This window comes from Rhea americana, unplaced genomic scaffold (genome assembly GCF_003343005.1).
Source record: "Rhea americana isolate MKP2758 unplaced genomic scaffold, rheAme1 scaffold_192, whole genome shotgun sequence".
NCBI lineage: Eukaryota > Metazoa > Chordata > Aves > Rheiformes > Rheidae > Rhea > Rhea americana.
In genome coordinates, this window is record NW_028186061.1 from 287,361 (window position 1) to 315,195 (window position 27,835).

Here is a 27,835-nt window from a genome sequence, read left to right on the forward strand (position 1 = left end):
ACTCTTCCCAATGCACCCCAGGAGACCATTGGCCTTCCTGGCCACAAGGGCACATTGCTGGCTAAATGCTGTCAGAGAAGTTGGCATGAGTATTCAGTGCCTTGCTCCTTTCTCATTTGCAGGTGGGGTGTAGGCTGTTCAGCTCAGTCCTGTAAAGCTCCAGGTTTTCCTAGCCTGGGGGAGACTTCTCCTCTTGTCATCTTCTATGACAACCYAATATAACAGTGCAGTGCCAGGGAAGATCAATGGGAAAATTATACTGAGGAAGAGCTGAGCTAGAAGGGAATGTGTCGCAAGAGAAGAAGAAATTAAATTCTTGCTAAGATGTCAGGGTATTATGGAAGCTCAGAAATCCTGGATGAGGTTTGGAGATTATCTTGATACTTGGTAAGAATTCAAGGGGATTTCTTTTTACATGCACATATGTTGAAGTGGTAAATCTTTGGTTGTGTAGCTCACAGAATGGCAGGGGATTTTGCAACTCGCACATATTGCTTTGGATTTTGTGGTCTAAGCAAGGTGGCAACAAATGTGAATGTCTGAATACAGGGGTAAGCACTGTTTATTGGAAGAAAAAATGCCTAGTTCTGACTTTGATGCATAGAAAAACAGCTAGAGAACTAAGCTTTTAGTGGCAGAAGGGGAAAAAACTCCTTCTCACTTAAAATGTTTGAGTTCAACAGTGCTTCAGCCAGCTCTGGGAAGAGCAGAACTAAAATTGGTGGACGCTCTTCAAATAGTTTCCTTCAGAGGACTTTTGGTTACCTTAGGGGCACATCAGTGGCATCTGTACCCACAAACACTTAAAAACAAAAATGCAACAACTGAGTCTTCAGTGGCCAACTCTTGCTCCAAGTAGTGAGTCCTGATTGCTTGCCATGAAATTCTAGGAGCTTTCCAGGACTTCTGACTCGCTATCTCAAGTAGCGATTAGCTCTTGTGCATTGGGTATGGTGGGAGTATGTTAAATCAAGTTAAAGCTCCTTGGCAGTGTGTATATGATGGTAAGGGGGAGAGATCAGTTGAAGCTGGATGCAAGAAACAACAAGTATAGGTCTGGTGTGCAGTATAAATCAGTCTGGCTCCTTGAATCGGTCATTAGTTCACGTAGGGCGGTGAGGAGGGTTAGTGTGCAACTTCTCAACTCTTTTCAAAAACCTTTCTTCTTCATTAGAAGAAAAGAAATGGTGGAAAGAGAAGAAAAAGGATTGAAAGAGGTAGCTGTATTGCAGAGAACATTAATGTAAAAAGTGGAAATGCAATCAATTGGAGTTTTGACTTACCAAAGATAAATCTCCCAGCAGAGAAGGAAGCACTGGGGTAGGAATCCAATATTTCAGCAGGTCTGTCATTCCAGGCAGGTATAGCAGAGGCACTCCCTTGCAGGAAAGCAGTTCACCTTGGCTTGTGTTTCTGAAGGCACTTGCAAAGGAAACTCCTAAGCATGTCAAAAATGCAAAGGTGCTCGCAGGTCTGTGCAGGTGCCTTACTTCTGTCTCATCCCCCTCAAATTCTCATCAGGAAAATCTCCAGTTAAATAAGAGAAAATATGGGGACAGATGTGGAAGAATGAGCTGATGAGGGAATAAAAACTCCTGACCTCCCAGGTCAGCTGAAAACAGGACCTGTCTGAAATTGCCTCTCTGGAAGGGCAATAAATCTATGTTAGTACAAGTCCAATTTGGTTTTGCAGCTATTGGTGCAAGCTCTGCAGTGGTAGGGCCTAGAGGAAGGCCATCAAGCCTGGATGAAGTCTGAATCTCAAGAGCAAATCAGTTAGCAAGGTAGGATGAGAAGTTCATGTTCAAGGCAGCTGAATGTCATCAGTAGTGCTTGGGCAAACCAGATATTATCACCAGTTGTAAACAGTGAGACCTAAACCTTCTGGTTCCTTGGCTTCTGACTGGTAAGGGATTGAACTGGAAGGAAATTTGGACAGAAGAATGCAACTGATGTTGGAAACCTCTCCTGTGACAATAACATCCTCCAAAGGAAGAGGACTTGGGAACACTTACTCAAGATGAAATGTAGCCAGTTTGGTGGCTGCTACTGATGATTGATGCTATCTAAATGCCTGGAGGTCCCAATCCAGGCAAGAGTTTGTGTGAGCTAGGTGGTAAGGCACTGAGCTACCAAGACCTTCCTGAAATCTGGACAGTGCAAACACACCCCTCAGAGCAGAAGTCAAGAGAGGTACACAGAGGAAGATTAGGACAGAGTTTGAAGTAGAAACCAAGAGCAAAAAATGGTCTCTTGATGTTGTCAGATTGCTCTCACAGAAGCCAGAGTTAATTTCCACAGAGTTAAAGCTTCCTGGGTTGTGTTAAATGAGCTGTTTGGTTTCTCTCCAGGTTCCTAGACAAACACACCTTCGTCCCACAGTCAGCCCTCTCGATCCAAAACACAATTACACAGGACGCTGGCTGGCACTTTAATCGTAACAGTCGTGAATTGGGTGAACGTAATAAATATATACGTTAAAATAACCAGCTTCCTGCCCCCCCCCCATTCCGAAAGATTTCCAGATTCCTGGAAGGAACAGCTCAGTCTTTGTGAGGAGCTGAGAAAGCATCCGACTCTGACACCGTTGCCTTACGGGACCTCGCTCGGCAAAGGTTGCATAAAAGGGCTTTATGGGATTATAAAGGTGCCATGCAGTGGCAGCTCCACGGCAGCGTTTCAGGTGGGGGCACAGGCACTCCCTGGCTCTGCGTGTGCTTGCTTATTGCCAGTTTGCCGGGACTGCTGGAATGTGTGTGCAAGGCCTGAGGCTGCTGGGTGGGCCCTCTCCTGCTGAAATGGGCACAGATCCAATGGGGGGGACTGGGAGGGACGATGCGTACGTGCTGCGCCTTGCAGTCGTGGAGCACTTTGCCTGGAAGAGCTGTGTTGCTCGGTGGCTGGGAAAAGCCCCTTTACACCCTTCTCTAAATTTATTCCTTCTTGTTCTATTCTGGAGATGCTTTTATAATTAATTTGCTCCAGTCTGATTCAGACCAGCTTGGAAGCCGGTGAAATCAGTCCGAACAATAAGCCATGCAGTGATGGACAAGTCTCTGTTCATTGTCTTGCATGGCCTGTTTCTCGCCAGCTTGGATTTCCAGTCCGTCTTCTGGGATGGATGAGGACGGGGGAGAGTGAGCTCCTTAGCATAGAGCTTGGCCAGGAAACCAGCTAAGAGGAGATGGAAAAAGCGGGTTTTGGCCTCTCCTCTAAGGTATTGTGTTGGTGTCTTGTCTTTGCACCATTTTCTCAGGAAGGGGGTAAGCTGAGAGTTGCACTGGCCCAGCAGTCGTGGTTCATTTTGGCTATTACCTGCATGTTCGCATTGGTAGATCTCTCAAACTTTTGCAAAGAGCAGTTGAAATGGACGTTGACAATTAGTCTATTTGATGCTTCAATTTTCTATCGTTTCTCAGGATTTTCTAGCTGCTAATCCTAAGCAACTGCTGGAGGCCTGTGTCCTCTAGCTTGGTGGAGCATTGGGAATCCCACTTCCTACATTTTCCTTACACCAAGCCCTTTATTTTGCTTTTACTTCTTAAGAAACAAGTCTCCTTGGGTTCCAGGTTGGGGATGTGTGGCATTGGACTGTACTACCAGCAAGTTTTATAAGGCTATGGTGTGGGGAACTGTCTCTTAGAAGTGTCTCAAAGCCAAGCACGCAAAGTGGGAGGATGAAGAAGGGATTCAAAACTACAGATTTCTCTGCAAAAGTCTTAGCTGTAGGATCAATTTTTGTATCCCTCCTTGCTCTAATAACCATCTGCTGCATGATATTTGGAGCATGTGTTTCTCTCTCATTAAGCTGAACAGTACAAGCTTGATCAGAAAAGTAAATTGGGAGAGTGGGAGCAAATGCTTTTATACCTYCCTCTTTGCTAACTGAGGATCTCTATGGTGGAAGTTTGCAGGAATGAACCTTCAGGACAAAGGTATTGATGAAGGCCAAGAATGACTGTCCTGGAGGTTTTGTTACAGGTCTTTTGTTACTGTGAAGCTTGGACCAGGCCATTTTTCTCATAAGCAAGTCTACTCAGAGCTCCTAGGCCACCAAGGGCCAGGTGACACCCTGTCTCCTTTGGGAATAGTCAAGTCTGAGTTTTCACTCATATTCCAATCCAAATTTTCTCACAAATCACTCCCATTGCAGTTTTTTTTTTTAATCCTGATACTTTTGAAATTAACACTTCCCTGCCCATCTGCCTGTTCTCCTAAAACAAAAGAACATGAGCCATTCCTCCCCACCTTTAAACATTAGATGTTAAATTACCTCATTAAATCATTACTAATGATTGTCATCTGTACTAKGTGTTGCTGGCTGTGACTCAGGCCAGGATTTGGTGCCTGTTGTGCARAGAGGCTTGGGAGCTGAAGCACGCTAGCTGCTTGCCTGGGGGGACTGTGTGCCTGGCAGGATGCATCCCATTGAGTTAGAGAGAAATCCTCGTTTAAAAATAAACAGTAACCTCTGTTCCTGCAGGGCAGGTGGAACTTTTAAGGCTTTCCAGGRTCATCCTGCGCTTAGCCAAGGGCGTGAGCGTGTGCTCCCCTCTTGTGCCCACTACCCTGCGTCTCCTCCCGCAATGACGGTGAAGGCTGAGCCTGGCTCCGTGCTCGCTGTTTGTGTCCGTCTGTGCAGGGTTGCAATGTTCCAGCATGTTTCAAATTCTGGCTTTAGCAATTCTTCCTTTTTGGCTGGGGAAAGGCGTCTTCAGGTCCCTCAAAACCCTACATAGTGATTCCCATTGACTGCGTGGACTGGCACCTGGCCGGAAGAGGGCAGAGCCAGGAGAGCGGGGTGCGGGCAGCTCGGCCAACAAACTGCTCATGAGTCCAGCAGATGTTCCTGCAGCGTCTCTGCTCGCCGGGGCCGATGCCAGCCTGGTCCTCTTCCAGCAGCTCGTCACTTGACACCGGGAACAGTACGCTGGCCTCTTTTGTTGCACATTGTACGAATCAAGGACCTTGTGCTTGGAGGAGACAAGGGAGGGGAGAAGGCAACAGGACACGTATTTCTTCAAGGCCTTTTTCATTTTCAAGCTCGTTGCTCTGCGTTGAAAGCTTTTAGCAGTACTGCTTCTCAAAGTGTATCCTGCTTGCAAGCCTGATGTTATAGCTTGCTGGGTTTTATGTAAGGATCTCTGGCTCTTCTCCTGAGGGCAGAGTGGCAGCATGTGTTTTTTGGTGGGATGGATCACCCTCTCTCCCTTCCCAATCCTGTTCTGGCTGTGCTTGCTGTGCTAAACTGTTTTTTTCTGTGCACAAGAGAGCAATTGTAGTGCCGTTGTCTTTTTGCGGGCTTCCAGAATTTATGCAATTTAGATATCTTCTGCTAGTTCTTCCGTATTTCTATATTAAATGGCCTATCTGGTGGCAACAGAATTTGATATTTTAGTCAATTCTGGCAACAGAATTTCAARTTTTTAGTATTTGAATGAGCTCTGTGAGAGCTGATAGAATAAACCCAAATACTACTTTTTACTCTTCCTCCAACACTGCAGAGAAAACCTTTCTGTAACCTCCATCCTTCCCCAGACATCAGTAAATCCACATAGCTTAACTGGGGGAGACCAGCCCTGCCATGACCCCCCTTTTTGCCTGCTTTTCTCTCTCCTCATGTCTGTGCCCTTCCGTTCCTCCTACAGGCTGACTGGGAACGAACCCCTGACCATCCTCCCTCTAACTTCAGAAATGGAGGAAGCTGCTGTCAAAGCCCATTACAAAGTCTGTGACCGCCTGAAGCTGGAGAAGAAGCAGCGTAGGATGTGCCGGCGGGACCCTGGCGTGGCTGAGACCCTCATGGAGGCAATCAGCATGAGCGCACTGGAGTGCCAGTACCAGTTTCGCTTTGAGCGCTGGAATTGCACCTTGGAGGGCCGCTACCGGGCCAGCCTGCTGAAGAGAGGTGAGCGGGATGGGGGGGCTGCGCCTGTGCCCATTGCAGCTCCCTGGGCATCCTGGGGTCCTTCTCAGGGTTGCTGGTGCCTCCAACACCTGTGGGCTTCTCCAGGGTTTTTCAGATAAAGCAGTTGTCCTGATCCATCCTTTGCCAGTGGTGGGTCATCATCTCCCTAGAGGTCTGAAAAGAGATTGTAGAGAGTGGTGCAGAGATGAAGACAAAGCTAGAGTCAGCTCATCTGTGAGTGGAAAGCAGTTGCTGCCATGGCCACAAGTCTCTGCATAGCTGTAATTTACGTGCTCGGACTGGTGAGGCAATTGCTTTCTGCTTTATGTTGCTGGCCACAGCCTTGGAGGCTGGAGGTGGTTGGTTGTGTGTCTACTGCTGGTAGCTACAGTGGATCCTCACTTCTGCTGGGACTCAAGTTGTTGTTGGAGGTGAARGGTGGACTTCTCCTTTTTCCTTAAAAGGTCTACAGGCAGAGYATGTTGATCTTTCAGGAAAGAATGGGAAAAATACTTTGTTAAGGGAATTGAGACAAAACGGGCTGTTCTGTGCTGGCCTGTTAATAGTGTCATGAGGAGTCCTCCCATAATGCAGAGTGAAAACTGCAGATGTTTCCTTGTGGTCTGTTACTGCTCAACCTGGGGAGAAACTCCATGGATGGATAACTTCCACACCCCCTCCTTGCAGCTTGGATAGCGATGACTAGAAGCTGAAAGGGCATATTTGAGGAACACGYGGTGCTTTTTGTTGTCTTTCTGTGTGCAGGCTTGTATAGTTGAATTTCCTACATCTTCCCAACAAGATCTGGTTCCTACTTCTACACTGATGATAATGACGCTGGATACCCATTTCACAGATAGATTGCCTGGACCTTGAGGGCTTCGGGGACTTCCAGAATGCCCTGCAGTCAGTGATGGAGCTGAGCCTAGAAACTAGGGTCTGACTTGCCCAGAGATAAGAGCGGAGGTTTGCAGTGCTTCCTCCCTTGCTAATAAGTGAGAATGAGTCATTCAGAAGTGTTGAGGCTTAACTAATGCACTGTCACTGCCTGCAGTGGACACAGGGAAAGTCCTTATGAAACCCAAGAGGTCCGGCCTGAGCTGCAAGACGTTTAAAAATATCTCTGCATGCCAGAGGAGTCCCTGGATTAGTGGCGCCTTGGGAAACCAAGCACTTTCTCATGCTGACACCTGGAGGCCACAGCTTGTTCCTTCAGACATGCCTGCTCCCCCGTGGGCAGCTTTCAGCAAGTGACAGGGGTGTTTTAAAGCAGCCTGAAGTTAAGCTGCCTTAAAATACCAGTGAGAAACCCCGCCCTTGTCAAGACCCTGTTTAATAAATGGTAGCTCTGAGGGTTGCAAGACTGTCTGCTGTCTCATTCTTCCATGTTTTATACCCCTGCAACATCTCTCCTCTCCACTGATGCTGTAAATCCTTCAGAYGTTGTTTCTGCAGCATAACACACTGCCCTGTAAATCTTTCGCCTTCACTCTGGGAGCTGCTGGTTCCTGGTTCAGCATTGCAGCAAGTGATACCCTAGGGCAAAGGCGTACATGTATAACCTGCTGAAACACAGCTATTCAAATATGTCAGCGTGGGCTTGCTTTCTGTCCTCTGAGGCCTTTGCACTGTTTTAAGGAGACCAAAGAATCCTCTTTTTAGACAAAATGCTGCTGCTTCTGTTGTTATACGTGGTCACCAGAACTGCCTGGCTGCTGGTTTGTAACTTGGGCGGATGTGGCCCGTTTCTTAAAATAACGGAGGATTGTTTAAGGGACTTGTTATCCTCTTTGGATACTCGTGAACAATTTTGGAAATGGCTGAAACCGGATAGCTGTGGATGGCAGGCTGTCGATGCACTGGAGGTTAGAATGCCTGCATTGATTTAAAGCTCATTATCTTGTTACAAAATATCTTGGAGCAATCAAATAGTGTGCTACGGAGATGGCTTTGAGTCTGGCCAGAGCCAAATGTCACATAGACTTTCTTGGAAGCTGCCTGAGCTGCCTGAGGGTGAGATGATACCTGTGCTGATGGGCACTGGGAATTTGTGAGGCTTTGAATGATGGAGAATGGGAAGAATATATATGAAGCCGATGGGACGGTTGAGAGAGGAGAGCCTGGCAAATGAACTGTGGTCCTCCTGGCTTTGTGTCAAACCAGGCATGTGTTGTGGCTGCTGGGCACTGTCTTTTCTTGGAAGTTTCTCAACCTCTCTGGATTCAGGGCTTCAAAAAAAAGGAGGCGTCCACGCAGGTYGTAGGTTTGTGATACCTACTAAACTGGGTTGAGGCCCAGATGTTTGCTACAAATTGCAGCATCTTGAACACAAGTTTGCACACCCTATTACATCAGGGGATTTCTGCTGGCATGCTGATATCTCTGTTTCATGGCACAAATAGTAGCAGTGAAGAAAGGCCAGATCTCCAGCCTGGGAGCGTGAGAGGTATRGGAGCGTCTCTTCGGCAAAGGCATTCCTCTGATGGGCAGGTCAGCAGTCCGACTCGGGGCATAACCTAGACAAACTGAATCAGCCTACAAAAGGTGAAAGCTGTTAAAGGTGTTTTCTAGACAGATCTTTGGTTCTCATATCCATGAGTGTGTGTGGTTTTTTTTTCGTGTGTGTGAATTAAATAATTTCCTACCACCCACTGAGACCTTGCAACATTGAGGGTGTTTCTGAAATGCCAGAGCACATAGTCTAACTTCAGGGGGAAAATGAACAGAAAACAAACAAATCAATTTTCTCAACTCTGACTACTTTCACTGTCCCCAGGGAGTGTGGAGTTGGACCTTGTTTTATTTTAGCCTTCCTTCCAGAGAGGGAAGGGTTCTTGCTATTCTTTTTCAGGTGAGCAGTAGAATGATTGGACAATTCCTACCATGWCCTGGTTTGAGTCAGCTGCATTGGGAGGACCAAGCCTTAGTCTATTAGACTGAGTTTTTGTCCTCAGTCTGCTGAAGCATAGCATCGTGTGTCTGGGAGTGCTTTGGGAAGGCATGCTCTGGGGACAAGCCAGGGTAGCGCCCAATGAGCTCGCTTGGAGTACCATGAACCTCCTAAGGAACAGTTCCAAAAATGACCTGGCAGTGTCTCTGCATGTCCTTGGTTGACACACCAGCTTGCAGATAAATCCACTACTGTCACCATCCACTTGTGTTATTTTGGAGTGGGGGATTTCTTGAGCCAGATCCAAAGCTGTTCTGGAATTCCATCTCAAATATGCAATCATTTATGGCTTCCATAGCTGGAGAATGAGGAGCTATAAATGCTCTCATGTTTGCTTTTTATTTTGGGCTTTTATAATTTGGACTAAAATCGTGGTATCTCTGGCCTTAGTTCACCTATTGMAGGGAGGTGGATACTATCATGATCCTGCAGGTGAGCATGGAGATGTAATAAAAGGGTTATATATATAAGACTTGAGGTGTAAAAGTTTGTTGGCATAAACTGTTATTTGAGGCATTGGGTGACAGCATGGCTGCTGTGGCTTTTGTTAACAATTTTGTTGAACTAGAACAGGACCTGGTGACTTTTCTGAGGAGAGAAAGGAACAAGAAGCCCTCGCTGTTTCTATCCTGACCCTGTGACTGGAAGTCTGGGCTGGCTTGTTACTATCACTGATGTCCCCTTGGTATGACTATATCATGATGATATCTCTGTGACCTGTCCAGCTCTTGCTCACCTCTTTATTTTCAGGCAGAGACGGTCTGTAGGGCAACAGCCATGGGGCTGACCAGGTTTGGCTTGTGTTTTTGAATTTTTGCTTGTGCCATCTCTCTCCTACCATTGGCTATTCCCTACCAAGGAAGGACTTTCCCAACATTGTCCTCTCCACTGTGTCCTTTCTGCCATCAGTGATGTGCATAGGGCTTGGCATGCTTTGATGTTTCCCCACCCTTCTCATTATGAGATTTGCCTCAATTTCTGCACTTTTTTCTCTTAACTCTTACTTTGGCTGCAGATAAAGGCATCTCCTTCTCTCTCCCCCAGGTTTTAAGGAGACAGCCTTCCTGTATGCCATTTCCTCAGCAGGGCTGACTCATGCCATGGCCAAGGCATGCAGCGCGGGGCGCATGGAGCGCTGCACCTGCGACGAGGCCCCTGACCTGGAGAACCGTGAGGCCTGGCAGTGGGGCGGGTGCGGCGACAACTTGAAATACAGCAACAAGTTTGTCAAGGAGTTTCTGGGGAGGAAGCCCAACAAGGACCTGCGAGCCAGGGTGGACTTTCACAATAACCTCGTGGGCATGAAGGTGAGTCACAGGCTGGTCTGCAGAGAAGGGAGCCACGAATCTTTTKGGGGGACTTCACGCTGTTGTAGGTTTTGTGTGCTTGGGTGCAGAAATGGAAGTGTTGGATGCAAAATGCATGGAATGATCCTTCTGGTGCACAGGTGAAGTCTCASCTAGGTGACTGCCCCGTTGTGGTCAATATACTTCAAAAAATATGCAAAGCCATGGGAAAGAGACTGGAGGGAGAGACATAAGCATATGTCTGAGTCTAGAAAATATGACCTTGGTAGCAAAGTTTACCACCTTTCCAAGTAGAGGAGAAGGGGAACAGAAYAACTACCTTACAGTGCAAAGGGAAGGAAAGACAGGTTGTCTGGGCCTGCGTGAGCTAGGCAAGGAGGAAGGGATGATGGTAAAGGATGCATTTCTAGCAGTATTTCAGTTAGGGATAAGGAACATAGAGCATCTATAGCTGGGTTTCTTTAAAAGTGACTGGCCGAACATCTGGCAGGGAGTCTGGACAGAGCTATTCCTCTCAGGCCCGAAGTCCCTTCAGCCTATTTCTTTTATRCTGTGACTGTGCTCTCCCACCTCCCTAGAGTTGGGTTTGCAGCTGACATTGCTTGGGGTAGGTTTCTCCCCGTGAGGCTTTACTCTCCTGTTTGGGGGCCTTCCCCAGGACTGATATAAAGGGCAAAGTGTTTGCAATTGCTGGGCCATCGTAGCAAGGGTAGGGGAGGTGGAGGAAGGGAAGGGGCTTGCCATTTTTCCCCATAATTTGCTTGGCTTGTACCTAGTCTAGAGTTGCTTGAACACAAAAATCCCTCAGATTGGCCAGCACAGGTGCCTAGGATCAGTGTTTCATTGCACCACTGTCAAAGGGGGACATACTGTAAGGCTATAAATAGCCCTTAAGCCTTGTTATTGTCCGTGTGATTGGATAGAGGGTTGGGGCTGGGATGGGAACCTGGGTCTCCAGTTTCCCAGGCGAATGCTGCCCAGCCAGTTGTGCATTCTAGGAATCGCCACCCCAGCTCAGTTGTTCATGTGTGTATGCATAAAATGCCATTCCTTGCGGTAGAGCTAGGGCATTGGAGAATGCTACCAGTGAGTGTTGGCCAGCAAACTCTCCCCTCTCCCCACCACCAGATGCTCCTAGACAGTGCTGAGATCAGGATTAGAAATATCCTGGATTTAGCTGGTGTCTGACTTTGGCTGACAGCTTTCCTGCCTCTGGATTAAAAGGCTCAGCACCTGTGAACCCTCTTGCAGCACTTTGGCAATGCTTGTATGTGAAATGGGCTCTGCAGGGTGATGAAATGCTTTCTTTATCCTTGTGGTTGGTTGTTCTTGAGGGCCTATCCTAGCTCTCTGGAGTTGGTCATGTCACAAGTGGAACTAAAAATGGTGAAGGTAGCCTGTAGAGGCTATGGTTGCATGCTGGAGAGAACTGTGACATGTCCTTGTCTCTTCTTCCTTTCCAGAGTCAAATAATACAGCCTTGTCAAAAGCTATAAGGCAGTTGTTCTGGATGCCATTGGCATGTTCTTGTGACTCTAAAGGAATATCTTCCCCTCTCCTCCAATTTTCATGCCCAAGGAAGTTAGCCTAATTCTCAGTGCTCTCCACCCCAGAAGTTGCAGGTGGGATGGTTGTGTCACTGAAACCAACTTTGGRTTTTGTTTAGAGGTGCTCATTTATCAGCCCTGATCTGCACTATCKATGTGACTTTGAGCTAAACAAACTTCAGGAAGGAGCTGGAGGGAATACATCTCCCCTTCTGCCTGTCCTGATCCAGCTGAGGGTTGCTGGGGGAAGGGGAGGAATGTTAGACTCTCTTGCATCTTCTGCTTCCACTTCAATTGGCACGGTCGGTCCCTGGCCATTGGCAGTGGTTTCTAAGCACTAATGTAATATCTGCAGCTAAACAGCTGAGTAACAGTTGTGACGGTTGTCCAGACACTGAGGYCCTCATGGCAATCCAAGTCAAAGGCCTTTGCTGCAGGTCAGTGATCCGGTGTTCCTATTTTCGTCCACCCACGCTGTGTCTGAGTTTGTATTGCTGTCTGACAGCTTTTCCTTGCCCCTTTTCAGGAGCAGCTGAAATGATTTTTCACTTATTCTCCTAAAATGATTGCACTTCAGCGTGGTCCAAAGGCAAAGCTTAACAGATTCACAGCAGTGCTGTGAAATCAGGTGGACAACAAGAAATTTTCTTCTTAAGAAGGAAGTTTTTAGGAAGATGGTGCGATCAAATGATAGTGATCAGGAGAACGTAAGTCTATGTAGTTGGGTTACGTGGATCTAAACGGTTGCCACAATATGATGACATAGAGATGATTGGAGATATCTGGGCCAAGAGAYGAGGATTAGAGCCCTTACTATTATCCCCAGACTAGCTTTGTGATGRCAAGCTCAAAATGTGCAACGCTTGCTTCAAGTATGCAAATAGGGTAATTTAAAGCCTGAGCATTAGATTTCTTAAGTCTRGTTGGTGGATAGTTTTTGATATTACGTATATTTGGGTGTAGATTGAGGTCTGGTTTAAACTGTTTGCTTCCTTCTTGCCCCACTCTCTACACACAATTCCAGTGCAGCCTTGGTGGAGGGTGAGTTGTCTGACAGGCAGGATTTAGATTCCTCAGCTGAGCCTACTGGTATTTTCCTTGATGAAGGCAGTGGGTTAAATGTTAAACTCTTGACATGTATCTCCTCCTTTCTTCAAAAACCTGCCCATCTGCTACCTGCTGCCTTATCCATTGAGTATCAAAAAAACTAAGCTAGTGGTTATGAAGGGCTAAWACCACTTCGGACTAATCTAGTTTGTTTATAACTAGTTTGTGCTGGATTTAATGCGACTCAAAGTGGATATGGAAGGAGCATAGGTAACGTTGATTTGTGCCACTTTGGAATTGTGCAATTTTGAAATGGAGCATTTCTTGAAGAGTTATGATGTTCTTATGGCCTCTAAGGTGTTAAACATTCCTGTGAGCTACAAAAGGATGGTTGCTGCTATTTTGAGCAGAAGATGAGACAGTTTTCCCAAGGTTATGCAGCAAGCCTATGATGGAGCTGGAAACTAAAGCCAGTTCTTCTGAATTCCTGTTTATCACATACTGTGTATTTCCTCTAACCAAACACAGATTTAAATCATTAGCTAAGCCATGCTGGCTGGCCCCAAGAYCTTTGCACTATAGGCTGCTTTGGATTGGGCTAGGAATGGACAAGAAGACTTTCCATTCCAGGTCTTWGCTACACGAGCTCGTTGTGGCCTTTGCCTACGCTGATGTAGGTACTGGGTATGTATGGACATATGTGTGTTTGGGGGGTAGAGGAATATCTATTAAAGACATAGCACAAGCTTGGTGGTCTCTCTCTGATTCTTAGCAACAAATAATCCTTCCCATCTAATTACTCCTAAACATAGCAAAATGTATAAAGAGACCCTTGATCCAGCAAAAAAAGGACCTGTGCTTAACTGACTGATTTGGCAACCGACTATTGCCTTCTGGTCAACACGGCAGTTTCTCCATGGTGTCACACCAGCAAACAATCTGCGTATTTCTGAGAGTGACATTATCCTATCCCGCCTAGTTTTAGTGTCTCTTGGTAGACGTTCTTGTTTAATTAATGCTTCTGTTTTTTTACAACCTTGATGGGTCAACTGTAATTTTGCTACAACCAACAAAATAATCACCGAACATGTTGTGCCCATGATGGCTCACAAAGTTATATGATATGACCTCAATCGCTAATGAAAGAGTGAGCTTGTCTAGCGTGAGGATGAGGTAATTAGACCAGGACTTCTCCAGCCTTCTCTTTATTGAAAAGTAGGAGCTCTGAATAGGCCACTTATTAAAAAAGCAATTTCCCTTCCTTTGCCAAATCTACTCTAGCTCATTCAGCTATTCTTTCAGCRGAGGTTTGGGTGGAGAGTGTGTGTGTTGGGGGAGCTGTGTATGTGTCAAGGGGATTGGGGGTGGCAGTGGTGAGAGAAGTCGACTGTATTAGAGCTCAGTTGCCAGCAATGAAGTTTCTTGGTTGTATTAAATGAAGCACAGGCAGCCTTGCTAAGGCTCTCTTCTCTATGTCCTCCCCCTTTTCTCCCCTCCGTGTACACACAAGTACAGCCCTCTTTTGTAACCCATTAATGAAAAGTTGGAATATTAGAGCACTCAATTAGTTCCACTGGGCTTGAGCAAGTGATGTTTTAATTAAATTTGCCYAGTTTCTCAGCAAAGTATCATTAAACATGACTTTCCAACTCCCTCTCTGCAGCGTTGCTAAGTTTCTTAATCCCAGGAGTGCTGACCTCTTCCAGAGGTATGTCTGGTCAAGCATGTCTTACAGATCCAAGGGGCACTATTAAAGGGGGCTGCTATTACCCAAGGGAAAAAAAAAATCATGTTATTCCCCTTTTTCCTTTGTCCTTGCAGACTGAGGGACACAAACCTTTGCCTTCAGGACCCTGACGTCAAGGTTGTAAATGACAGTCTCTTTGAGAGCCAAGGGTGCTTAGTAGAAAACAATGGGAGGATAGGAATAAAGAAYCAGAGAATTTCCACTGAAAAGTCTGTCTTTAGGCAATATCCCCCTTTGAAACTCTTTCCCTCTTTGGGATTTTCTGAATTGTTTTCACATGATAACAATCCAAGCATTTTGGTCTATGTGGACTATACAGATGTTTCCAAAGGATCCACCTCACACTTGTTGCTGTAGGGTTCAAATCTAGACCTGCCATGAGACATATTATACACATGTCCCTGAAACCATAGGGGATGCTCTGAAGAGGTTAGCAGAAAGTGTGTARCGTCTTCCTTACTGTTGACTTGTTTTGGAAGTCTGCATGAAGAATGACTCTTCCCTTAGGCAGCGTTGGCAGGGATAGCAAGGGTTGAGCATGCCTCCCACTGTGGAGGCAGACTCTCCATATCAGGTAGATGTTTGTCCAGCTATCATCTGTCTGAGGAACTCATGAGGTATCATGTAACATGCTTTCAGAGCACAGCACCCTCTTCATTGCTCCATTTTGCAGATGGAAATTGAGACCTAGAAAGATTAAGTGACTTCCTAAAGGTCACACAAGTCTAGCAAAGCAGAGACCTGCTCTCTGGACTCCTCTTGTAGAGACAGTGTTTCCAAGCATTGCCCATCCTGTCTTCCACCRCTCCCACTAGCAGACATGATTACAGGCTCCAGAGCTTGTTGAACAGGCTTTGTAAGTGCTAATCTCTTTCTCTTTTTTTTTTCTTAACACCTTCAAAAAGAGTGTAATTGCCCTTTTTCATAAGACAAATCCATATTAGCCTGATAATATAGTTGGTGCTTGAAAAGAAGCAGGTGACAAAATGTACCCCGTATCCTTAGGGATGCATTTGTTGCATGAAATTTAGCATCATACTTTTATTGAGAAGCAAATCAAACCTAACAAATATTGGCCTCGATAAAGCTAACTCCTGACTCTGCGTATAGAGGTCAGCTTGCAGGGCGACTACTGGTATTAACTGCTCCAGGTTGTGACAGGTAGGAATACAGAAGCATACTCTGTGGAAATCTTCCTTCCTTTAGATTGAGATTGGCTCAGCCAAAGTCTAAAGCCTGGAAATCCAAACTTTTTTTTTGGTTTGTATCCCATAAGGAATTGGACTTAGTTGTTTATGTAGAGCTTTTTCAGAATGTGAAAAATGTTAGAAATACTGAAGGAAGAATGAATTATGTTTAAAGTTCTCAAGTTAAAGTAGGGTTATATTATTCTGTGCTTCTTCACTGCTCATTTTTTAACTCATTTTTCACTGAAATCTTGTAAAAGGAAGGATAAAGGAAAGGAGAAGCTCTGAAAAATAAGTTTGAGAACAAGCTCAAAAAAAAAGGACTTTTTAAAAATAAAGAGAAAAGAAAAATCCTGACAGTCTGTGAAATTCTCATACTTAAATCAATGGTAACGGCCAGTGTTAAGGGACAAATCTGACCTTGCTGTGGTTTGGGTACTTAAAAATTGGGACTGCGGCTCTTGTCCAAACAAACATTAMTATTTGAGCTGAGAGAATAACCAAGTGTGTTTAAATTAAAGGAGTTATATGCATATAGAGGATGGAAGGATTTTGATTTTAAAAAGAAACATCTCAAAGTCCTGTCTGAAGTAATGCTAGGCAAGAGCACGCTTTTTCCTGGATGAGCTAACTCTAAGACGTTCATCTGCTCCCTGTTCTCCCCCAAACCATGGCAAATGGTTTGAAGCTTTGGAGCCGCAGACCAGCCATGACGACAGCGAAAACGATAACCGAGGAATTCCCATGGCTGCGTGGCTGCTTCAGACTGCTGCTGCCCAGACAAGAGTTGTCTGAAAACCACCGCCAGAGCCCCGTGACCCAGCTGGGAATGAATGGCAATCTGTCCTCAGCGTTTCAGCTAAAACACTGAGAAATTGTGTGTTGCAGCATGTCTGAGACTGATCATTACGGGGGCACTTAGTCTGAGCTTCGTAGCAAACTATTGTTGTGAGGAAGGATTACATGTTGCATAGCAATGCTCTGCTGTGATCCCTTTTCCCTATGGCTCTTACAAAGCTATTTGGGCAGGCGGTCCCGCAGTACTATCTAATTTCCTCTGCGCAGCCGGCACCAATAAAGAAGGTTCAGTGTTGCTGTATCGTAATTGTTTTCCTCATTGTGCTTTTGTCGGAATTTGGTATTCTCAAGACAAGATCAATGGGGATTTTTATTTGTGAGACAGAACTAATTTGTTCATAGTGGTGTTTTCCTCCCGGACTGCTGTCCTATTTGTAAGAGGGCTAGACTAGCTAGGATGCTCAGGTAAGAGTGGGAAGATAAAATTTCAGCGTGTGGTCTTATGCATCTCCCATTGGTTAGCTTTGTTCAACTTTAGTTTCATGGTGAAGTTCTCTGCAGCAAATAACATAATAAGGATTCAAATGCACAGTTGTTGCTCCTTTTTGGGTTATCACACATCAGCTGAGTTGCACTAGCTGTGGCTGCTGGTGGTGGTGGTTAGACCACAGCAGCAAACATGCTGTGCTTTAGATCTAAAGTTAAGATATTTTCCTTCATGTCTATAACAAGATAAAAGCATGCATGTGACCATTTACCATGGCACAGATGAAGTATGCTTAGTAATAYGCAGTGATGCTGTGTGCGTGCAAGAGACTGAAGTCCATGTGGGATATAGGCAGATCAGGGTCTGAACTACGGCATGCCTCAAAAACAAAACACAAGTTACCTATGTTGCTTGAAATGATACAGTTGTGTTAAAGTCCTCTCTTGCCCTGTATGCGCTAGAGCTTTTTTGGCAATAAGGGCTAAGCTATTCTAGCTTGGAAGTCCTTCCAGTGTTGGAAGCGTGACAGTTATTTGCCCATTTGTCCTGGGACCTGACCAGAAGAGGTTTTTGCAACACTGCTCCAAGAAACATAATGACTTTTCACTGGGCTAAGTCTTGCTGTGCTTTTTGGAAGAAGATGGGTGAAGAGTCTTTGACAGGACCCTGCAACAAGAGGAGGAAGCTCTTCATGGAGGGTGGGGAAAGCTATGGGAAACAGAAGGGTTTTGCAGGGATTGGTTTTGGCTTCAGGGCACGTCAGAGCCAATAGGCAGCAATTTTCCATCACACATTTCCTTTAGCAGCTGCCCTGTGACAGCAAGGGAAGGCTGTTGGGGGGAGAAATTTCTCTAGGATTTTTATTAGAGCTGCTTTGTAGTATTCCTGAGTTTACCCTGGCTCTTCAAAGAAGATCAGCTGGGATGCACCGTACTTGCACAGAGGCCATGTGAAAATCCACAGTCTGCATTTCATGAAATGGTGTGTTCATGAAACTTGGGACAATAGAAACTCTTTGTGCCTTGGCCCACCACTATGTGACATCTGAGCTCTTATAGCTGCCATAGCTGCTAGTCAATGTGGAGGTAGAAGCAGAACAGGTTTAAAAAAATCTAGGACTCATTAGGGGCTTTGCTCATTGCTTTTTAAGCTCAGACAAGGAGAACGGGATTCATTCACCTAAATGTAGGCATCTGGTATCATTTGAGATGCCCTGGCAGTTAGGACACAGCATATAGGAGAGACCTTTATGCTCCTGGAGAGGCAGCTAGAAGCATGGTGTAATATCTTACAGCACCTGAAAATAATGCTGGATGATGACATTTAGACACCTGAATCCTGCCCTGAGGGTAAGATACCTGCCCACAGGTTAAGATAGCTAAACTTAGGTGCATCCATATAAGTAGGGTCCCTAAGCTCCTGTTAGTTTGTGGAGATGGAGTCAGCACATTGGTGGATCCTGGAGAGCTGCTTAGCTGAGCAAGTGCAGGTGTCTGCTTCAGTGTGAGCAGAATCTCTGCAGGATCCCTTGACAATCTTGGCTCTACTGAGTCAAACAGGGGTTTAGAAGTGTTTCTCAGATGTAGGCACCTGCATTCACATGTCTGAGTTGGTGAGCTCAGCCCTGACTGGAGGGTATGATGCACCTACATATCTGTTGCTACTTGAAGGTCTCCTGACACGTACAAGCTGCCAATCCAGAAGGACCTGGGTTTCCAACACTTACTGTGTCATAYGTACCAGCCCCATGTGGATGTGTGGGATATGCTGGACCTGCAATGTCAACTTTCACACTGAGGTCCAGAGAGGTGGCTCCTGACAAGGAACAGCCATGTGTTCAGGTTTCCTTTCCCCATTTCATGACTGTCTTGTTCAGCTGACTCTAAATCCAGTCAAGCCTGCGCGCAGGAGGATGTGTACCAGCTGAGTCTATTCTCTGTGGTTATTTGCTTTCCTGTCTCCTGTACAATTGGTGGTTGTCTCCTTCTTTGGGTGGAGCAGATGCAAATGGATTGGGGGAGGTGGAAGGGTTGAGAAAAGCCTGAACTGATGAATGACTGTAGTGTATTGCCCTTCGGCAAGTATCTCAACAATTTTGCCCAGTTTGCTGATGGTCTGAGCATGAAATCAGGTGTAGGAGCTTTGTTTCACACAAACCTAGCTCTCAAACCAGTGTAAYGTGACTTTACATGAGAGAGTAAGGGTGATTTTTTTTCCCTTTTTCCTCCTGGTGTTGAAATGTGTTCTGTACGCTCCTGTCTAACATTGTGGGATTTCTTGCAGAGTTGGCTAGACGCTTTGGCATGCAAAGCGTGACAGCCCCTAACCAAGCCGGCCCAGCTGAGTACTATAAGCAGTAACACATCTCTCTCTGTAACCCATCACTTGTTTCAATGCTACTGTGTATTATTGGATTGCATTTGGAAAGGTCTTGGCTGTCACAGGAATGAAGTGTGACCATTGGCCAGGTTTTGCTGAAGGCTGTATTATGCATAGTGTCTTTCTAAAAATGTCTCTGTAATGTCAGGATTGGGCCAGACCCCAATTCCGAGTCCATGACCTATTGCACATTTGCACATGTTGCTCAGTGGGACTTAGGCCGCCAAATAATGAAGAACTGGATGATCAGGAAACAGACTGCAGCCAGTCCTCTGCTGTCATGAGACCATAACATAGGCAGATGCCATAATGAGCAGAGAAGAGGAGATTTTYTTTTCTTTTTTAGATATTGTAGATGTCCACAGGAAGGGCACTCYTTAATGTTACCTTGACAGGAGGCAGCTCTATAAAACAGACTCTGTTCTGACTTCCTATTTTAAGGACTGGTTGTAGGTACTCATTTAAAGTCAAAATGTAAACTATTTTGGGAGAAGGGGGAGGAGGGAGAACTGGAAATATAAATATCTGTTTGTAATCTTTGGGCAAAATGCAGGTTATCTGTGACCATCCATATAATGTGCCTGCTCTCATGTTGCTCATGTTGCCCACAGAGGAGTCCTAGGAGTAAATCTCTCTCTGGAGATGGGGGAGAACGTTCAGATGCCTTTTATAAAGAGATGGATGTGCTTTTGTGTCGAGAAGCGTTGTTATTGCAGCTGGGTTTGAAAAAGATGGGATCCTTTACTAGCATCACTCAGTTTTTGAACATGGGGTCCTTTATAGCATCTGGAGAACTGGTACCATCCTTGTCACCAAGATGAAAAACTCTGTTTTATTCTCTTCTCTTTTTGATATTGCTGTTGAAGGTAACGTTCTCTTTCCTCCATTTCCTATGTGAACACAGTATTCTACTGGCTCTACTCTTCCTTCTGCATTTTGGCTTTATCCTGATGCGTGGTCAGGAGGGAGCTATCTCCATGGAAGGGGCACCATAGTCTGTAAATCTCCCTATATTGGGGGAGCTTATGCTTTTGGAATAAATCACACTTTTTTTTTTTTTTTTTTTTTTTTTTTTTTTATATATATATATACCATGAACAAGATTCTTCCTTTGGGGATCAGTGAGCTGGGCCTTATTTCTAGTAACAGTACTCACTTCAAGAGTGTTCGAATTTTAAAATTTGAAAAAGAATTAGAAAAGGATTTTAAAGCAAGCCTTACTCTTGAAAGTTGTAGTGAACAGGTATAGGTAGGGATAGTGTGAAACATCAAAGTCCTGGCCTGGAGGGGTCAGAATCCACTTCAGTTTCCAAAAGTTTGAATGCCTTCCCTATGTTCCCCATCTTGAGTTTGAAGACCTTGTCATAAGTGCTCAGCTTTTTTATGGAAAGGCAAAGGAGAGAATCAAATGTTTCCATCCTAATTGAGAATATATTGTAGAAGATTCTACAAATATAGAAGTTATGCTAGACTGGGATTCAAACCCTGCAGCTTGTTCCTTCATGGATAGTGGCTTGTGTAGACAACATTTGGGTGCAGCAACCCCCCACATGCCTAAGTGATGCTGTACCCCTTCATCGTTTCCCCAGAAGCCCTGTACAGCATTTACCTAAGTGGCTCTTCTGTCTAGTGGGTCCTGCTCTGTGTAGATGACCTGTGGCCTTGCTGTCTGGTCAGATCTTGCCTTTGGTTGGGCAAGATGAGCTCGCCATTAGGCACTACTGAAGCATCAAGGCAGAAGTTGAGTTTCTTCATCCCAACATGGAGCATCTCCTGTTTGCTCATGATGGGATAGATGGTGGGATAGACCCTTTTCAGCACAGTGGGTCTCATCTTATGGCCAGAACTGGGAATTTAAATTGCCCTTTATTTTTCTGCAGGGTGACAGCCCTATTATCCTAACTTTGTATGAAGACTGAGGACTGGCTTCCCCCAGTCCTCCCCACATCCATCAGCCCTGCCATAGCCCCCAGGGGTTGCTGCCTGGCAGGCTGCAAAGAAAGAACTCTGTGAGATGGATTCTTCTYGCAGTAATGCCAGCCTGGTTTTCAAGCTTTTCTCTCAAAACTCTGTGTGAGAAGCCAGATTCCCGTACAAGCTGCCTACAGCTGGTGCCACAGGCAGAGTAAATCCTAGGGGCTGYATTAAAGCACCTGGAATTAATGAATCCTTCACACAAGGGTCTGTTTTCTGTTTCTTCATATCTTAATTYTTCAGAGAAAGGGGAGGCACAGAAGAGACTGAGAAAGCTTTGGGTTTCAGAATACATGAAAATGTGCTTCACTAAACATGCTTTTGGCCAGTGAGAAATGGCACTCTGTGTTTTTAAGAGCACATACAGCCTTCCTCATTGCTGTCAGAAAAAAAMCAGCAGCTCCTTTTGGACATTGTGCCACATTTCCAGAAGAGGATCTTGAGCAAGGTTTGGGGATATGGAAGCTACCTGGATGTTTTTGGAGTTGTTGGTTGTTGATTTTGGTGGTGATGATACAGGTATGTGCCGTTGCTCTCGAGGGCTCTATGTATTTCAGCTACGTGAAGATTTCTCCTCAGCCACAGAGTGAACAGGGTAGGATGCTTATGCCTAGTCTCAGTGCTTGGAAGCAGCACATCTTAACCACGTTTCCACTGAGCCTGTGCTGTTAATTGGGAGCTACGCGCGTTTAAGGTAGACTCCTGCGTGGTGTGGAAAATGTTCCTGTGGTCCGTGTTCGTGTTCTGAAGGATATATCGCCACCGGTGTGCTTGCGTGTGTTCAGTAGCGCTCTCTTGCTTCTCTCCATTAAACCAGTGTTTTGGAACATAGCAGTTGTGTTTTCATCATCTGCGTGGTGTGTTAGGGGTTGGCAGAGTTTTAAGTATACCACCAACACACAAGGAAATAGTTTGTAAAGCAAGAGAATTGCTGGACCCTGGCTAACCCACCCATGGAGATGAGCGAGTGTTTTGCAGACTGCTGGTGGTATGTGGGAAAAGGCATTAGGAAAAGAAAACTTAATTGTCCAAGAACYTTAGCTGTGTTCCAGCTGGAGGTACAAATTAAAATCTTATAACAAAAGATCACATCCTGTCTGCCCTGGTAAAGGCGTAAGTACCTCTTCCTCTCGAAGGTGGAGTTTAAGGTGATGGGTTAATATTGGTGATATAGTTAAGCGAGGTAGGCCTGTATTCCTTCCACTTTTGTTCCACATCTTATCTCCTTACTCTTATTAAAATATGAATAGGTATTAAAATTTATATTATTTAATCTCTTAGCTGCATCACAGATTCAAAACTGACTAGATGAGTGCCAACCTTGCAGGCCAGTACCAGACAGCCTTTGAACACTGTACTTAATATCATTAACTAGCCAAGTAATGCAAAGTGTCATATTCTGGAAACTAAGACTCTTCTAAAACAAGCACTTCCTCTAGTGTGTGCTTGCTAGCCTCTTCCAACAGGTAGATTTATGTTGTCATCGACTCTGGATTCCAAGATTATCTTCTAGGAGACAGGCTTTTTGTTCCATGTTCTAATTTCTTCTTCCATAATTGATTTTCTTTTGGGACTGTATGTGTTCACAGGTCATCAAAGCTGGAGTGGAGACGACCTGTAAATGCCATGGCGTATCTGGATCCTGCACTGTCCGAACATGCTGGAGGCAGCTCTCTCCATTCCACGAAATAGGGAAGCAGCTGAAGCAGAAATACGAGACGTCGCTCAAAGTGGGCAGCACTACCAATGAGGCCACGGGGGAAGGAGACATCTCCCCACCCAAGAAGTCCATCCCTGGTCACAGTGATCAAATCCCAAGGACTACGGATCTCGTCTACATTGACGATTCCCCGAGCTTCTGTCTGATGAGTAGATACTCGCCTGGGACTTCGGGAAGGAAATGTTACAAGGACAAGAACTGTGACAGCATCTGCTGTGGGCGAGGGCACAATACGCAGAGCCGGGTGGTCACCCGTCCGTGCCAGTGCCAGGTTCGCTGGTGTTGCTACGTGGAATGCAAGCAATGCACCCAGAGAGAAGAGGTTTATACCTGCAAGGACTAACGCGTCTTCTACCTAATGGCTACCCTCAGTGATGGGCAATCGCGGTCTATGAGAACTACGTATGAAAACCAAACAGGGTTTGACTGACCTTCTGGGATCTGAAAGCTATGTTGAGACATAAGCACTTTGTAGGGTACAGGTGACCCAGCTGTGTTGCTGTTTTTTGTTTTTGTTTTTTTCCTGTAGACTGAATTTTAATGAGGTCCAACCATGTGGAAGTAAGTGCCTGTCACACTGGGGTAAGACACCAGTTGACCTTCACCTTTAGTCATCCACACAGTTTTGACGGATCATTTATCCGTGGAAAATCTTGATCATTTCACCAATCCTCCATGGACTCCTGGGCTAATATATTCTCTTTGGAATAAACAACTGTGTGACCTGTACTACTTTATTCCTGAAGCTTACCTGACTGCCTAGAGAGCTGAGCAGATAAGAAAGACAGACCTTTCTGCTTTAAATGTGGTGGTAGAGGAAGTGGTCATTTTTTCCTTCTGAAACTGGAGATACGTGTGTGGGGTAAGCGGAATCGGCTCTGATTGTTCCTCTAGCGGAATTTCTGCACATCCAGCAAACGAGGCTCTGAAAGAGACCCACCTGGAGGGTAAGCTTTTTAATGACAGCTCTGTATCCACGTGCTCTGATCACCAAAGTAGCTCCAAAAATGTTGGGTCCACCATGTTGTTGAGATGGAAATTTATCCAAGAAAGAGGTTGGGAAGACAGTATGAAACCAGACGTGCCTGTCCCCTTCAGTCCAATTGCTTTTTTTTAAAAAAAGTATTTTCTTCAGATGCAGTTTCTTTAGCACTATCGCTGTCTTAATTTTTATTTTTTAAGGAAACCACTACTTTTGTTTTATTTTCACTTTGTACGTGGTGTATGTTTTTCTTCTTCCCACCTCTTGCTGATTTAATTCACCCTGTGGAGACTGCTTCGGAAATCAAAACTGGAACTTTTTCGTCTTATGTCAGCTGAATTTGGACGTGCATTTCTGAGTAGGACAAGAGAAATTCCCATGCATCTTGGAACACAGTGCCGTCTTGCATTGTATAGCAGCCGTTTTGGACTGGATCGGACCTTTGGAGGAGTTGACTTTTCTTTTATTAGGTCATCATTCCATTTACTCTAAACCATGGCAGTGGTACATGACACAACCCTATGACCTTAGGATTTTTTTTTTAACCACTAGATTGAGAACTGTATTTCGAAAATACAACTCTAAATGGTAACCAACTATCGGATTCTAAACAGCCAATTGACACCGAGACAACCTGTTGAGTGGGCAGAGAAGCCAGAAATCARCTGCGGCGGTAGAGAGCTCTGACGCTGTGAAACAGATGACAACCTTCAGCATTTCTTTTTCCCTTTGAAGAAGATAGTTATAATCCAGCACTTGATGTGGCAATATTCTTCAGTCATATAAAAATGCTTCTGGACTGGAAGCAACCTGTAAATGCCTCAACGAAGCTTTCTAAGGAAACACTGGAGAGCGGAGGGCATTTTTTTTTGGTAGCGATTTTTGATTGTCCAGTAGCAACAATTTCAGATAGCTTTATAAAGCATTAGTCTGATTTTCAAAAGAGGAAAACTGACTGGAATTTTTCAAGAAGTGGTAGATGTTTGCCAAGCAAAAAGAACAGAGTTTTCCAAGATGGACCATTATTTTTCAAGGTGTTGTTTTTCTTTCATTTTTTTTTTCTTTCCCCAAATAGTAGCCACTAATATTTAAGCTTTTCATGTGCATCTACTGGGAGGAGAAAAGATTGTTTTTCCTGGTAACAAATAACTGCAGCCCAGTCTGGCTCTGTTGTCTTCARATTTTAAGGTAGGGGACTGGGGAGGGACAGGATGTTACCGTTAATAGCGCTGTGGTCCTGCAAAGTGAAACATAATGGCTCTTTTTTTGATTTCTTTTTTTCTTTTTTGATTTGCTGTACGATTCTGGAGATAGAGTAGTGCTGGAGGAGGAGGAATCCACACACAGCGTTTGTTGCATCCACCATGGCAAGGGCTCAGTGGGGCGTTCAACGCAGAGAATTTGCAGGAGGGTCTCGCAGCTTCTGTGGGATGCACCATTTTGAAAGTCACACACGAGCAGTTTATCTAATGGTTTAAAAAAATGAACTGAATAGAAACCTATTATTCAGTGTATGCATGCGTGTATATGTATACACGCATGCAGACACGTAAATATATATATATATAAATATTGAACGAACACTTATTTATTGTAAAGCCCTTCAGAAGGACCTTCTTTTGGTTTCAATGTGGTATTATGTTAAATTCTCTTCTCCGCCCCCCCCCCCCGCCCCCGTCTCACACATATGTGCAAACTCACTGTTACGTTTTTGTATGTGTGTTAGAATAGTTCTTGCCCCTCCAAAGTAAGGCTGGATCCAAACCTGCTCAAAACATGAGGGTTTTGGGGTCTGAATTACTAGTTTTAGGCCCATTCTTTTTTTAAAATATTTGTTCTTAATGAAAGAATGGGCCACAATTTATGTGCATTATTATTATTAATTATTATTATTATTATTGTTATATTTAAACCATGGGCCTCATTTTCCTTCTCTTCACTGGTGTCTCTGTCTCCATTGACCTCGCTGGAGTAACTCCATATTGCACTGGTGTGAGAGGAGAATGAGTCCCTAGATGCAGAAGAGAGGGCAATGTTGGCATTGATATCATTATAGCGAAAATGCCTGCGACAGATGGGGTGGGATAGATAGCCTGGTGGCGTTTGGCCGTAGAGGGGGGAGAGATGGGTGGGCAAATAAGGCAGACTGTCGAGAGTCTGAATAGAAGAAAGAGGCAAAGAGTGAATGAACTACTGAGTGAAAGAGCTCTTCTGTGTATTAATTCACGCACTGAAGCCTGGATGCTTTCTGTAAGTATTTAAAAAAAAAAAGAAAAAAAAAGACACAAAAACAAATTGTATTTATGTTAATGTGGATATATTACTTGCCTGTTATATATTTGTAAATAGCAAGGTTTATTCTCCTGTGGTTAAAAAAAAATATAAATAACTAAATAGTAGCGAGGCACATGTGTTAAATGTATAGGCAATGTATAAAATATACTAACACTCTGAAATCAGGAGAACTTGTCTTCTTGGCCTTTTGACCTAGGGTGGTAAAACATATGTGGGTTATTTTCTTCTCCCCATCTCCAAACTTTTTGTGTGTGTTTTGGGGGAGGTTGTGTTAAGTTCCAGGTTTTTCTGATGCTTGCCTTATCTTTGAAGAAAGAATGGGGGGTAGAGCCTTGTTTTGGAAAAATCCAATGGAGCTTGATTAGGATGAAACAAGTAGCAGCTGGTAGAAATGTTTTTAGACTCTCTCAAATGTCTCTCMAGTACCTGAGTTGGGTTTTCTGCTGGGAAGGGTTGTGTGTTGGGGTTGAATTAAACTGCAGGACTGAGCAAGGACTTCTGCTTGTGCTCCTCCATGTGCAAGTTTAGAAAATCCTAGGTCAGGAGGCCTTGAAGTCCTCTATAAAACATCGAGTAATGTCTTGCAAAACGCTTTTGATTCCAGCTATATGAATTTGGATTTTTCCAGGGAGGCCAATTCTACTGTCACATCGTATGATCTCCAACGCAACCCAGTAGAATTGTTCATTCTTGTAAAACTACTACAAGAGYAGATTCGGGCCCTGAATTTTTCGTGATGGCACTTCATAATGAAAGTGTAAAGCAACTTTTCCCCTTTTTCTTCTGCTCTATAGAAACAGATTTTTGCAGCAGATATAACTGGAGAAGGATGGATGGGTGTAGGGGAAGTCTGTATCTGATCCTCTTTCACCCTTTTTTCTCCCCAAAAGTGTCAAAGTGTGGGTTCTCCTAAGCTGATCCAGCAAGATTTGCAAGATCAGTATTGGGGTGGGAGGGGGTGCAACCATTATTTATATAACTTTTTTATTAATTTTTTTAAAAGAGAAGTTAGCTGATGGAAGAATATTTTTATTGAATAGTGCATTTAGTTATGTCAGAAATATAAAAAAATATATATAATATTTTTGTAAACAAGGCAAACTGAAAATGTTTGCTGTTTTATATTAGAATTTTCTATTAAAAGAAATAAAAACCCACACAAATAATTGTTGCACCCGTCATCTGTTTTTTAACAAGCTTCTATTCTGTGTGACTGACTCATATATACTGGATGTGGAGATGTGCAAAACAAGTCCTAAACATTACATTTCCATTGTCTTCCAGCTCTTGAAAGACTTTAGTTGGTGAAACCAGCAGTGTTTAGTCCACAGAGTTTTTTTTTTCTGATTGTTGACACTAAAAATTTCTTACGAAGAGTGACAGAATCAGTAGCTTGTAATTGAAATACAAAAACCTACCCAGAAACCTCAAGCTTCTTTAATTTTGATTCCTGGTCTTGGGATGGCTCTGGAGGAAGGAAAGCCTGAAACAGTTTTCAATAACTAGA

General features: G+C 44.5%; 1 protein-coding gene across 1 annotated transcript; it reads left to right on the forward strand.

The window, feature by feature from the left end:
• Positions 1-5,655: 5,655 nt before the first annotated feature.
• WNT9A (Wnt family member 9A) lies at positions 5,656-27,390 on the forward strand. Its single transcript, XM_085302776.1, has 3 exons — positions 5,656-5,908; positions 9,903-10,165; positions 22,921-27,390. Exons 1-3 carry the CDS (start codon positions 5,695-5,697, stop codon positions 23,392-23,394), a joined length of 951 nt encoding a protein of 316 aa, XP_085158902.1. The 5' UTR covers positions 5,656-5,694; the 3' UTR covers positions 23,395-27,390.
• The last annotated feature ends 445 nt before the right edge of the window (positions 27,391-27,835 follow it).